The sequence below is a fragment of the Suricata suricatta genome, chromosome 3 (assembly GCF_006229205.1).
Source record: "Suricata suricatta isolate VVHF042 chromosome 3, meerkat_22Aug2017_6uvM2_HiC, whole genome shotgun sequence".
Lineage (NCBI taxonomy): Eukaryota > Metazoa > Chordata > Mammalia > Carnivora > Herpestidae > Suricata > Suricata suricatta.
Window position 1 is genome coordinate 69,515,821 of NC_043702.1, and position 13,813 is coordinate 69,529,633.

General features: G+C 33.9%; 1 protein-coding gene across 3 annotated transcripts in view; it reads left to right on the forward strand.

Annotated features, from left to right (window-relative positions):
• BAZ2B (bromodomain adjacent to zinc finger domain 2B) overlaps positions 1-13,813 on the forward strand; it is a 292,602-nt gene that overhangs the window by 151,822 nt on the left and 126,967 nt on the right. For all 3 annotated transcript variants that reach the window (XM_029934506.1, XM_029934505.1, XM_029934507.1), the window contains one exon: positions 4,021-4,164. In XM_029934506.1, coding sequence (XP_029790366.1) covers positions 4,023-4,164 — 142 coding nt within the window. In that variant the 5' untranslated portion in view covers positions 4,021-4,022. The remainder of the gene's footprint in view (positions 1-4,020; positions 4,165-13,813) is intronic.

The window sequence follows — 13,813 nt, forward strand, 5'->3', positions numbered from 1 at the left end:
GCAAAATTTATCTGACTAAAAAATGTAATAGTATGCTAAAGTGCATATAACCTATAAATAGATATGACTCTGAAATATTTACTTGAAATGGATAATCTAAAATACCTTAAGTTTTCCTTTACTGCCACATATACACGTGGGTAATTATATACACAGACATTCACTTATTAAAAACAATTGCTAATATTTGTTAAATGCTAGGTATTCAGCACTTTACATGCATTATCTCATTTAATCATCCTAAGTATATCATCATCATATACTCATGAAGAAACTGAAAGTTCACTGAAGTTCTATTATTGGTACAAGGTCATAGCTGATAGATAAGCTTCGGATACTGTTTTTGAACTCAGATAGTGTCTGTTATCAAATGTCTTTTTGACATAATGTTATAATCACAATGTAATCTCTATCTTCATTTCTTGAAGGTTTAGATATATATTCCTTAACCCCAACCCATATATTATTTTTTTCTATGCCTACTATGTGCCAGACTGTTTTTTGTTTTTCTTTACTTTCCATTTAGAAATAATCTTAGACTAAAAACAGTTAAAAAACAAATACAGAGCATTCATATACTTTCTTACCCACATATATATATTCCCCCCCAATTTTCATAATTTATATGACCATAGTACAGTTACCAAAATCAGAAAAATAACACTGGTATAACACTATTAACTAAACTGTAGAATTAATTTTGTATGAATTTCACTAGTTTTTCCATTAATGTTCTTTTTCTGTTCCAAATTTCAGCCTAGGATCCAATGTCACATTTAGTTGTATATGCTTATAGTCTTTAACTTATGGCTGTTCTTCAGTCTTTTTTTTTACTTTCAGGACCTGGACACTTGGTGAGCCCTAGTCAGTTATCTTACATATGGTCTTTCAGTTTGGTTTGTCTGATGTTTTCTCGTGATTCGATTGAGGTTATGTGTTGTCAGGAAGAATGCCACAGAGGGGTATGTGCTTCCAAGGGCATCAGAGAGTACATGATGTCTTCTTATGGGTTGTATGATTTCTCCATTGTGAAGTTAATTTTTCGCCCTCTGTAATTACTAAAAACTTTGGAGGAGATATTTGGAGACTATGCCAATATCTTGTTTCTCCTCAGACTTTCTCCTACTGCTTTTAGTATCCGTCTGTACACATGTATTTTAAGGCTTCTTCTCTGGAATAGTTCTAAAGACCCATAACTACCAGCTGGAGTTCCACTCTCTCTTATTGCCAGTTTAAATTTTAGTTTTTAACTATATTATAATAATAAAGAACCTACCAGTGGTGCACCTGGGTGGCTCAGTCCGTTGAGCATTCGACTTTGGCTCAGGTCATGATCTCTCAGTCTGTAACTTCAAGACCTGTGTCAGGCTCTGTGCTGACAGCTCAGAGCCTGGAGCCTGCTTCAGATTCTGTGTCTCCCTATCTCTCTCTGCCTCTCCTCCATTCATGCACTATCTCTGTCTCTCAGAAATAAACAAACACAAAAAATTAAAAAAAAAAAAGAACCTACTAGTATTTTATTTCTACAGAATAGATTCTCAAAATTAGATTGTAAGATTCAAGTAGATGTATATTTTTAATTTTAATAAATATTTCCAGGAAAAATAATCTCCAATAAGCAATATGTAGAGACTGCTTGTTTTGCTTTCTGGATTTTACTTTAATCCTGAATCAGGTTATAGGAACAGAAAGAAATATACCTAAAGCTTATAATTTATTATCCTAAAAAATGTAATGACAATTATGTATTGAATTCTTTTATGCCAGATACTCAGCTAAAGTGCTTATCTATGTTATATCACTAAATTATTTTTGCTGTGTAGTACAAAAGCAAATTAAAAAAAACAACTTTACATTTTTTAAATAATGCATTTAGAGTCAATGAGGTTACCAGCTATAATTCTTTTAATAGCCTCTTTCTGTAATCTCTAGGTAAAGGATTCATATATTTTGCATTTAGTAAAATGAGACTTGTTGGGGAAAATAATTTGTAGAGAAAGATGTCAGTAGGGGCTGTGACCCAGAGCAGCCTCATGTCTCAAAGCTCACTAGTGACTTCTTGGTGACCCAAAACCTGCCCTATAAACATTAGTTTCATGTAACCATCAGTACCAACTATGCCTTTCTATGATGAATGCTGAAAAAAGGAAAGAGAGGTTCTCATTATGGCATTATCATCTATAAGGTGATTAACAGCAGTACCACAATATGAACAGAAGTTTTTGAATTGTGTATGATTGGAAAACTTATTGAGCTGGTTACTAATGATGCTATGTTGTTAACCAAAGACAACCTTTACCATCTGTATTGATCTTATGAGAAAAATCATCTAGATACCATATGGATTAAATCAACTTTTAAACATTAACCCTGCATTATTTTAATTGGTCAGTATTTTTAAATCAAACTTTTTCCTATAAAATATAAAGTAATTCTTTGAATTGCCTGTAAAATTCCATACAGAGCTCTTTTTTATGGTTAGATTATTTCCATGGTGAAAGTTTATGGTTGATTATAAGTTCAGTTATAAGTGAGCAGTATCTTTTTTTTTCTTCCTGTAAATTGCATACTTATTAAAACAATTGTGAAGGTCATGATTTTCTTGTTTCCTTGTAGTATCACTGTATGCAGAGAGTATTAAAGTGATCATAACTTATTCTATATTTTAAAAAATTATTGGGATATAATTGACATGTAACATTTGATATTAGTTTCATGTATACTGTATAATGACTTGATATTTGTATGTATTGCAAAAGGATCATCACGATAAGCCTACTTAACATTCATCACCACAGAATGACAAATTTTTTTATGATGAGAACTTTTAAGATCTACTTTCTTAGCAACTTTCAAATAAACAAACAGTATTTGTAAACAAACAGTATTACTAACAACAGTCACCATGCTTTACAGTATATCCCATGACTTACTTATTTTAACTGGTTTGTACCTTTTGATCCCCTTCCACCAACTTCTACTGTAAATTTGTAATATTTGCATAAACTATTACAATAAGACTAATGTCTTATTGAAATAGCTAAGCAAATAAATATAAATACATGTAAGTGGCTCAGTCAACATAGATCATATTAAGGCCATTTTAACTGTAGTTCATACTTGACATGTTTAAAAACTCTAAAATGTATCTGTCTTTTTGGTGGGGGAGGAATGCCTGCTGTGTTGGAGATTACCAGGTCAGATTCTTGAATGCGTAAGACTTACAAGACTTGGTTTTGGAAGACAAAGTTACAGCCCATTCAAATGTGGTGTTATTTGGAAGGCACTTGGGTGGCTCAGTTGGTTGAGCATCCAACTCTTGGTTCTGTCTCGGGTTGGGATCCCAGGGACATGGGATCAAGTCCCATGTCAGGCTCTGTGCTGAGTCTAGAACCTGCTTGGGTTTCTCTCTCTCTCTCTCTCTCTCTCTCTCTCTCTCTCTCTCTCTCCCCCCCATCTCTCTCTCTCTCTCTCTCCCTCTCTCTCCCTCCCTCCCTCCCTCCCTCTTTCTCTTTCTGCCCTTCTTGCCCACTCATGTGTGTTCTTTCTCTCTCTCTAAAATAAAATTTTGTAAAAAAACATGCAAAAAACAAACCTGGTATTATTTTCTTGATTCATTAAGATAATATGGGTATTATGTTGTAAATGCATAGATGATGAACTGATTTAGGAAGAATAAGAAGTTAATATGTTAATTTTTCTAAGATTGTGGCAACACATTTGTATGAAGATATATCCAAACCACTATTAATGTTTTTTTTTATATAAGGAAACTCTGCAAGTCTATTAAAAGAAGATTTGGTATAATTAACATTAATCTAATTTCATAAATTCGTGTTTTAAATTATATTTTGTTTTTATTTATTCCATATTTTATCTTTTTTCTGAAGAACATGTGTCTTGAAATTCTTTCATATTTTAACAAATATGCTAAATGTTTTTTCTTATTTAAATATGCTTAATTCTTTGAATAATTCCACTATCGAATACTGAGAATTAACATTTTTCTCCCGCTCACAGATATGGAGTCTGGAGAACGGTTACCATCCTCAACAGCCTCCTCCACTACACCTTCATCTTCAATACCTTCTGTGGCTTCATCAGTTTCAAAAGGCGGCCTTTCCACGGGACCTGCTTCACTGAGCTCTACAATCAACCCATGTGGTGAATACCCTTTATTAACTCAGTTTTAGAATATGTTTCACTTACTAATTTGCATTCATAGTGTTTTATTGAACTCTAAATAAAAGGTTTTCATTATCTCTGTTGACCTGTTGAAGAATAACTAGGTTTCTGCTTTTCCTGGATTTTGCCAGAACACTGAGGTGTCACACTGGATCTTTCATGCTTTTCATGCTTATGAGAAGCTCTCCTCATCTTGATGTTTTAATTTGACCATTTCAATGAATAAATGAGTACATGCAAAATATTTTAAAACAACAGTCCCATGAAGAAGTGAAAGACATACAAAGGAGTCCTTGGTGGTAAGATTAGGTACCAAGGCTATGGAAATTTTGTTCTAAATTTGCTTCTGGTCTTTGAAATATCCTTCATGGAACTCCAGCTACCCCAGTTCATGATGTGTACTAAATGAGATGATGTACTTGATGGAAAATGTTTTAAAAATTAATAGCATGACAAATTTCCCTTAAACATGAGCAAAGTTCAGATTGCTAAAAAGATTAATAATAAAAGTTTGATTTCAGAAGGGAAAATACCATAAAATTTGATTAGTTTTATAGAAGATTTCTTTTTAATTACTGCCTGAAATCACTCTGCCCAAGCACAGGTTTGGTAGAATACCTCCTTTAAAAAAAAATGAGAGAGAGAAAATGCCTAAATATGATTAGCTCATTCTTTTATCACAAGTTAGGTTTTAACCTTAAATATTTTTTATCATATAGATTATTTCATATGTTTATAAGCCAAAGAACTAAATAGTATCTTAGTTTTCAAAATTAGATTTATAATTTTGGATAAATTAAATGTATAAATATGGACTGTTTGCTAACAAACAACCTTAGTAAATTGTCGAATATACATTTATTCAATTATTTTGATTTCTTTTAACCAGTAGAATGATAAGAAGGATGTCATTTTGTCACTGATTTATCAGAACAATTTTCTAGAATTTTCTTAGGGATTACAAAATAACTAAGGTAAAATAACCTTTTATTTAATAAAAATGAAAACCCTGTCCTCCTGCATCCTGTACAGTCTTGGCTGAGTCAGTTCACAACTTCATGCACACTTCCCTTATATAAAAAATGATGAATGCCTTTGATGATATGCCGTATTTAAAAATAGTGATGCTGTGGATTGGCATTTTATCTTAAGTTAATTTATCTAAATGATTGCACAGAATTATACCTTTGTAATTATTCTTTCCTGTGCCTTATAATTCTTATTTCCTTTGTTGTCAGCTCACTTCAGTGTATCTTCCAATCTGCTTGTCTAACTTTGTACTTCTGAATTAGTCTTTATATAGTATTTCTAGAAAAAAATTTTTTATATATATTGACGGTTTCAGTAGCACTCATGAGACAGAGCTATGAGTTTTCTGGACACTTTGCTGTTACCAATTTCTCACTTTGTTTACTGAATTAGTGACATTTGAATTGCTTACAACTTTGGGCACTTACCACATGTTGGGCACTATTTTTTGTTAGTGGTAGTTGAGAGCTGCAAAAGGTGGGGTATGCCGAGTTGCTGATAACATCAGAAATTCCCTTGTCTAGAAAAGAATTCATTTTTTACATTTATTTGCCAACTTGAAAGTTTATAGACATTTTATGTTTTGTTACTTATGAAGGCATATTTTATTTCTATATTTATTCAGAAATATATCCATTATTAACACATTATACTTTCAGTATATACAGACTAAGTTTTTTTCTCTTTCTACATCAGAAATTTTCTTGACCAGAAAAGAATTTATCTTTATAATTTATTTACCAACTTGGAAGTTGTAGAGGTTTTATGTTGAGTTGCTTATGTTGAATGAAAGCATATTTTACTTCTATGTTTATTCAGACATACACCAATTATTAACATATCATACTTTTAGTGTGTACAGCATGAGTTTTTTCACTTCCTAAGAAAATGGTTTTTTGTTTTTAGCTTTCACAGTGTTGTGGTTTATGTTTAAAGTAAAGCCTAATATTAACTTCCAACCCATGAGTTGCATAAGAGAATGCTCAGTTGTCCTGCTTAGCTCTGTTTATCATATTTTCTTGTCTTATGTGATTCATTGTTTTTGGCCCATTCATTCTGATAATTCTTTTAATTTATAACAAGATCATAGAATGTTAATGAGCCTAGACTCTTTGTTCTAAACAATTTGAATCTCTTCAATTTATTTGATGTATAGGGACAACAAAACCATTTTCATCTTTAAAATGTCAAAACCTCACCAGTTCGTTTATGGCTCCTTTGAGGACATTCTGTTGATTTAAACAGTTATTTTAATTGGCCTTTCTCCATCATCTTCATTAATAACATGTCTATAGGAATTCCTCTGGGTACAAAGGATGTGATTCAATCCTGATTTCAAACTTTGAATGATCAACTAAATTTTTTGAGTGAATATCTTGTCAGGGTGTGGGACTAAACCTACCTCCAAGTTAGCCTGTCACTATTGTGGATGCTGGCAGAAGACATGAGACTCCTGGGTCAGAAATTTTATTTCTGTCACAGCAAATTGCAGAAGTGTCATGTTGGCATTGGCTCCCCATGGCTCCCAAGTCCTATAGAGGCAACACGATGGCCCAGTTGAATCTTATAAATCTTATAAGTGGGTTTGTGTTGCAGCTGAGGAATACTAAACTTGGGGAATCCATTGCTTTCATATTAAATGAAAGCAAACCTACTCTGTCATGAAGAAGTTGCTACTTCATCCTTCAGGGTTGCTCCCTGCAAATGGAATCCTGAGAAATGGTCTGCTTACAGAGTGGTCAGGGCTTTGCATTCTTGGCATACTTAACAATAGTATGCAGAAACCTGGGAGGATTGCCTCTCACAACACACCTTTAATTTTATTACAGTAACTGTGATAGAAAACAACACTGCAATAAGGAGTGATTAAAATTATCTACATATGAGTTTTGTTGGGAAAAGAGTAATGTTTCTTTTCCCTTTAAGTTATATTTTTTTAAAAAATAACTATTTCTAAAAAGTAATTTGAGACAGCTTTCGATAAATGTATTGGCCCCATAAACAAATATAAAATGACTAAAATATCAAAGGATAGGCTCTAAAAGGTAAAAAAAAAAAAAAAAGTGTTAGCCAAAGAAAGCCACTAATATTGGAACCAAAAAACCTACTGAACTAGCTGCTAAGGATAAAAGGAATACATAATGTGTTGCATGACTCATACACCACTGTTAGTGAGTATATCAGTTCTTCAGAAGAAAAATAATCTTTTTTTCTGGCCCTGAGTGGTATGTGGAATATGTTACCAGAACCTTTGTATGAAAAACCAAATGATGAATAATATCCCACATACCAATTTCAGATATTCAGATTATTCCACATATTGACTCTGAGTGAAAGCCAAGAGAAAGTAGTTCCACAATTCAACTTTATCAAATTTATTTGAGATTTGTGATTATTGACCTAACACAAAAAACTTTAAGAAATTTCAGTAATAATTAAGCTGTGTTATAGTCCAGTAGTTTTCAACCCATTTTTAAGGATATAACTTTCAAACAAAAGCTTATAAAAACACTGAATATATAAAACAAATAAATGACTTAAAAATTCTCTGACTTGAAGGACAGCTACCATATGTTTGCACTCATAGGTCTAATAGGAGAAACCTAACAGAGGGCCATAGGGAGGGGAAGGGGGAAAGAGAGTTGGGGAAGAGAGAGGGGCCCAAATCATGAGAGACTATTGAATACTGAAAACGAACCAAGGGCTGAAGCGGGAGGGGTGAGAAAGTAGTGATGGTCATGGTAGGGGGGCACTTGTGGAGAGAAGCACTGGGAGAAACCAATTTGACAATACACTATTATAAAAAATAAAATAAAATACATCACATATTTTAAAAAAAAAGAACCGTGGAGGTCCCACTCGGAGAGCATTTCTGCCAGACCACAAAAAAAAGGAATTCTCTGACTTAAGCCAAAATATGCCTACTTTTCTTTTAGAAATTAAAGACTGGTTTATATATGTGTCTTAATTGCAAGCCACTTCCCTCTACAGAAGTGTGCCAAGTCATAATATATTGAGGAAATTGCAAGTTGACCAGTAAATACCTCAACGCAGGGCATGTCAGTTATGACAGTGTTTAACTATGGATAGGAAAACATGACACTTAAACATGCAAGCCCATAGAAAGGCAGTTCTGGAGTAGGAAATGCCATTACAGATCTGGGCTTCTAATTTTATATTCTGTCTTCTGGAGTATGGGATGTTCATGCTCACATGTATATCCCGTGACTGTAAGACAGCTGATCCATATACAGCACTATTTTCTAGGAAGGAAGAAGATGGGGTAAGGGTACAGCAAAAGTTGTGTGCTAGCTTACTTTGACCCCTATTAAAGAGCTTTCCCAGAAACCTCATCCAGATATTTCCACTATATCTCTTTCATCTGAATCATAATCTTAGCTTCCAGAAGGTCAGGAAAACAAGTTTTCAGATGAGCATACTGTTGTCCTGAAGAAAAAAGAGGTTACTAGTAAGGGATAGGCAATATCTACTATGGCTAAATGGAACCAGAAGGACAGGAGGTTAAGTTAGGGAATAGGCTACTGTCAGATCATTTAGAACTTCATGTGTGATACTTAGGAATTTAGGCAGAGTATTGTATTGAATAAAAGCAAAAATTTTGCAATTAAAATATCTTGAAATTGGATCTTGTCTTGTTCTCTTATTAACTATGTGAATTTGGGTAAGTAACTTACCCTTTTATTTTTTTGATTAGAGAGAGAAAACACGTGAGTGGGGAAGAGAGACAGAGAGAGGGAGAATGAGAATATCAAGTAGGTTCCATGCTTAGCAGGGAGCCCAATGTGGGGCCTGATCCCATGACCCTGGAATCATAACCCAAATTGAAATCAAGAGTCAGATACTCATGTGACTGAGCCACCCAGGCACCTCATTTACCCTTTTCTGAGCTTTAGTTACTTCATCTATAGAACAGATATAACACTACCCATTTTGCATCTCTTTTAAGGATAAATGAGATAATGCCTGACAGTCAGTAGGTGCCTAGTAAGTTGTACCCATTATTTTTACTCACACTTCATCCAAGTGGAAGGGTTTTATGATTACACAGCTTTGAAAATGTAAGCTTTAGCATCACGTGAACAGCAATGGGAATAAGACTAAAGGCAAAAAAGACCTTTAGGAGTTACTTATGTTTATCTGGGTGAGAAATTATATGGGCTCAAATTAAGGAGCTATTGGAGATGGAGAAAGAAGTTGCAGAGATATTTGGGGAGTTGATTCTTATGGGATATAATGACTATTCAAATTTGGCAAGGCAATGTTTAGAGAGAGAGAGAGAAGCCCTGACATGACTTGAGTAACTGGGTCAGGAGTGAGGTAATGAGAAATGTGGAGGAGGAATAAGTTTTAAGGGAGCAAAGGATCAGTTATCTTTTTGGATGTCACACTTAATGGAATATACATCCATATTCCTGTTGGTGGACATTTGAGTTGTTTCCAATTTTTGCTAATTATAATGTTAGGACCATTACACAAGGATCCCAGTGCATATAAGCATACATTTCTGGAAATGTCTTCCAACTTTACCAGTAGTACTAATTTCTTTTCCCACCAACTGCATATTCGAATTCCTCAGGCTTGTCATCCATGCTAACACTTCCCATTGTCAGTCTTTTTGATTTTTGTCATTTATGTCGTTTTATGACGTAGTATCTCACTGAGGTGCCTTTTTATGTTTTCAGCCTTTGGGATTTCTTCTTTTTCAAAGTGATTTGTTAGGGCTTTGGTACATGTTCTATTGGATTGTTTATCTTTCTCTTATAGATTTATGAGTGCTTTATATTTTGGATGCTGGTCCTTTTGTTAGTTATATATATGGACCTATCTTTACCCAGTCTGTGGAATGTCTTTTCTAATTCTAAACTGTCTTTTGATTAATAGAACTTCCGATTTTAATGTAGTCAGATTTCTCAATATTTTTATTTGTGGTTATCCTAGTTTAAAAACTCCTCTTTGACCTTCAAGGTTTTACAAACATTTTCAAAGATTTCATTTCTCTCTCCTTTAATATGACTTTGAAGAGTTCTTGGTTATCAGATGGCAGGCCAGCTGTGATAGACTGAATTACCTTTTTGGTTTTGGAACTGTTACCAGTTGCAGTTGTTGGTTGATATTTCAACCAGGTTAGCTCATTATAACATTAAAGCTGTTTTCAGCAAAAAGAGATTTAATACAGGGAATTGGGTACTTATGAAATTATTGAGGAACTGGTTCCCTCATCATCATGCCTGATTTCAGGGCATTATTGCTGAATTAGCCTGCTCACGGTCCAGTCAAGACACCACTGTTCCAACTAACGACTCCATGATGGGTCATACCATCTCAGCTGTGATCTAGAGTTCAGGAACCACCAACATATAATGGCCTCCAAAGTTGTTCTGTGTTGCCTACTAGGTCTGCACCTACAAAGGGTATACATTATGTGCTGCTGATCTGCCAGCTTACCTCAGTTTTTAATTCTTTTCAAACATATTTGATTGGCAGAATCTAAATTATATCCAAAATCCTGGCTGCAAGAGAGACTGGTATATGTAGTTTTTAGCTTCCCAGCTTCTGCCTCACAGGAAGATATACTGAAAGGAGGTTAGAACAAATGTTAAATGAGCTAGTTGTCTGTGCACTTGAGCTCAATGGTGATAGGCCCCCTGCCATATCTCCCAACCTGTGAGTATAATAAACTTCTGATATATATAAACGAGCTTTGTTCCAGTTTCAGCATTTTTTTCCTCTATAACATCTAATAGCTTATGTGTACTTATTACAAATTTCTTTTGATATGTTTTTGTGTACAATATAAATTAAACCAAACAAAAAAAATGTTTCATTCAAAAAATATGTATTACAGACAATAGCAAATACCTATTGCTTTTTAAAAAGATTTTTAAAAGACTTTTAAGGATTTCATTCCCTCTATACCATTTCATTAATTTTTCTCTATTTACTGGATCATACCCCTCAATATGAAAGCACACTCTTCATATCTCCCATCCTAAAAACAACACTTACCAAAAACCTTCCTTTCATTTCAACTATTCTTCTTGACATTGCCCCATTTTCTGCCTTGCTTCACAGCCAAACTCTTCAAAAGCTATAGCTGCATATGCTTTCTCCTTTTTCTCATCTCTTATGTACACATCAACCCATACTACTGTTACTTTTCTCGTCTCATCTCACTCAGCCTCTGGGCAGAACTGACATAGTTGACCTTTCCTTCCTTCTTGAAAGCCTGTTTTTGGAAAAATTTTGTATCAAATTGGTATTATTTCTTCCTTAAAATTTTGTAGAATCCACCAGTGGAGTCATCTGGGCTTGGAAAATTTGTTGTTGTTTTAATTGTTTTTGGAAGATATTAAGCCATGAGTTCAACTTTTTAAATATGATAGAGAACTATTCAGGTAATTGTTTTCTTCTTTAGTGAGCCTTGGTTGTTGATGTCTTTCAAGGAATTTGTCCATTTCATCTAAATCATTGACTGTATGAGCACAAAGTAGTTCCAAATAGTAACTTATCCTTGAATAAGGATATTATCTTTCATTATCGATATTAATAATTTGTGATTTTTTTTTCTTTGTGATTAGGGGTTTATCAATTTTATTAATCTTTTTGACAAACTAGCTTTCGGTTTCATTGGTTTTTCTCAGTTTTGTGTTTTATGTATTTTTGTCCTTTATTATTTCCTTCTGGTGTGTGTGTGTGTGTGAGAGAGAGAGAGAGAGAGAGATTTCTCTTTTTTTGTAACTTTTTAAAAGGAAAGCTTAGATCATTTAAGACCTTTATCTTTTTCTTATATATGCATTTAATGCTATAAATTTCCCAGTTAACTACTGTTATAACTGTATCCCACAAATTTTGAGAGTTTCATTATCATTCTAGTGAAACGGTTTTCTGTTGCTGTTGTGAATTCTTCTTTCACTGATGGGTTATTTGGAAGTCAATAATTTGACATCTCAATATTTTATTGATGTCCATGTTAATGTCATTGTGACCAAATGATGATGACCCATCCTGTTTCTTGACTTTCCACTGTTTCTTGATTAGACTAACCCCCTGTTGGTCTCTTCTGTGCCTATTAAAATTGTTGGGTCAGCCAAGTACTTAGGCAGAGATGAGTCTCTTTCTCTCTGTGGTTTCCTTGCTTCTAAGATTACCCTCTATTTTCCAACTGCTGTGCCAGCTTTGGACTCTGTACTCTGACACTTCAAGCTTTCTGCTGTCTAAGCTAATCATGGTGAAGGAATGTACTCAATTAAGAAATACATCAAACTCAACTGATCAGCCATGTGTAGCTCTGTCTTTCAAGAGTTGATTTCTCTATGTTCTCTGCTGGCTGTTTTGCAGTGCCCCTGGAGTCCTTCCCAATTCATGTTCAGTGTACTTGTAGCTAGGCATTTGGATAATTTAAACTCTGAATTTGGGCCTCATTCTTTCTGTGGTTTGCTCATTGCCAGAATTTCCCCTTTAAATTTCCTGATGTTGTCTCAGCCCTAGCTTCTGACCTCTGGCACCTTTAGCTGATAAGCCTGATGTGTTTTCTTCCACTCTTTAGTGTAGTTACACCTGTGAGGTTTAGGCAGAATATCAGATCAGAAAGACACAAAGTCATCTTCTTACCTACTTCTTATTACCATTTTTCTAGATTAAACTCCCCCCTGGCTTTTCTCAGCTTTTGGTTGCTTTTTAGTATCTTTAATTTTGTTGTTGTTGTTTTAAATTCTGTTTTCATAATTATTTTCTATGGATGGTCCATGTCACCTCTTCACTACTCCTATAATATTGCCTCAAGTTGCCCCCTAAAAACAAATGACTTTTAAAAAATATCACCTATCATTTATCTTGAATGTATCATAGATAAGCTGCTATATAACGATTGCCACTTCAGATAGCTGTGAAATTAGGTGATTAACTAGTTGTTACTTAACCTTCTAATTTCTGTATAAGTCTAATTACATGAAACAGAAGTTGGTGTTTTGATTTTCTTACTTTGCTTTTCTGTTTGGAGTGTCATTGTAACTACTGTATTGTAAATGATGGAAAATAATTGCATATGTTAAAAAAATATGAAACTTTATAAAGTAAAAAAATTAAATTAGAACAACAACAAAAAAAAAACAAAATGTATAAGAGAATCAGGGACATTTGAACACTCCTTATTTGATGATATTAAGGAATAATTGTTAATATTTTTGATTTGATAATAATGACATCTATGCTGTGTTTGTAAAAAATAGCTCTTATACTTAAGATATACATTGAAGTAAATATGGATATATTGATAAAAAAAAATTTCACCTAACACTCCAGGGGTGTTGTGTGACCCAGTTAGCCAGTCCAAATGTATTTCTCAGGCAGTAGTTTTTGGCTAAAGAATAATGGGCATATGATTAGTAAGTTAGACTAATCAAAGACAAAGGGATTCCATTCTGGAATTTTTATTGGTGAGAAAGGATACCCCTTTGTCCCACAAACCTAAGAGGAAGAGTGCATTTGAGGAAGTAGAACCAAAAGAAGAAATGAGAAATTAGGTATTGGAAAACTTCCGATCCAACTTCCTTATTTAAGGTGAACCTTTTCCAAAAGC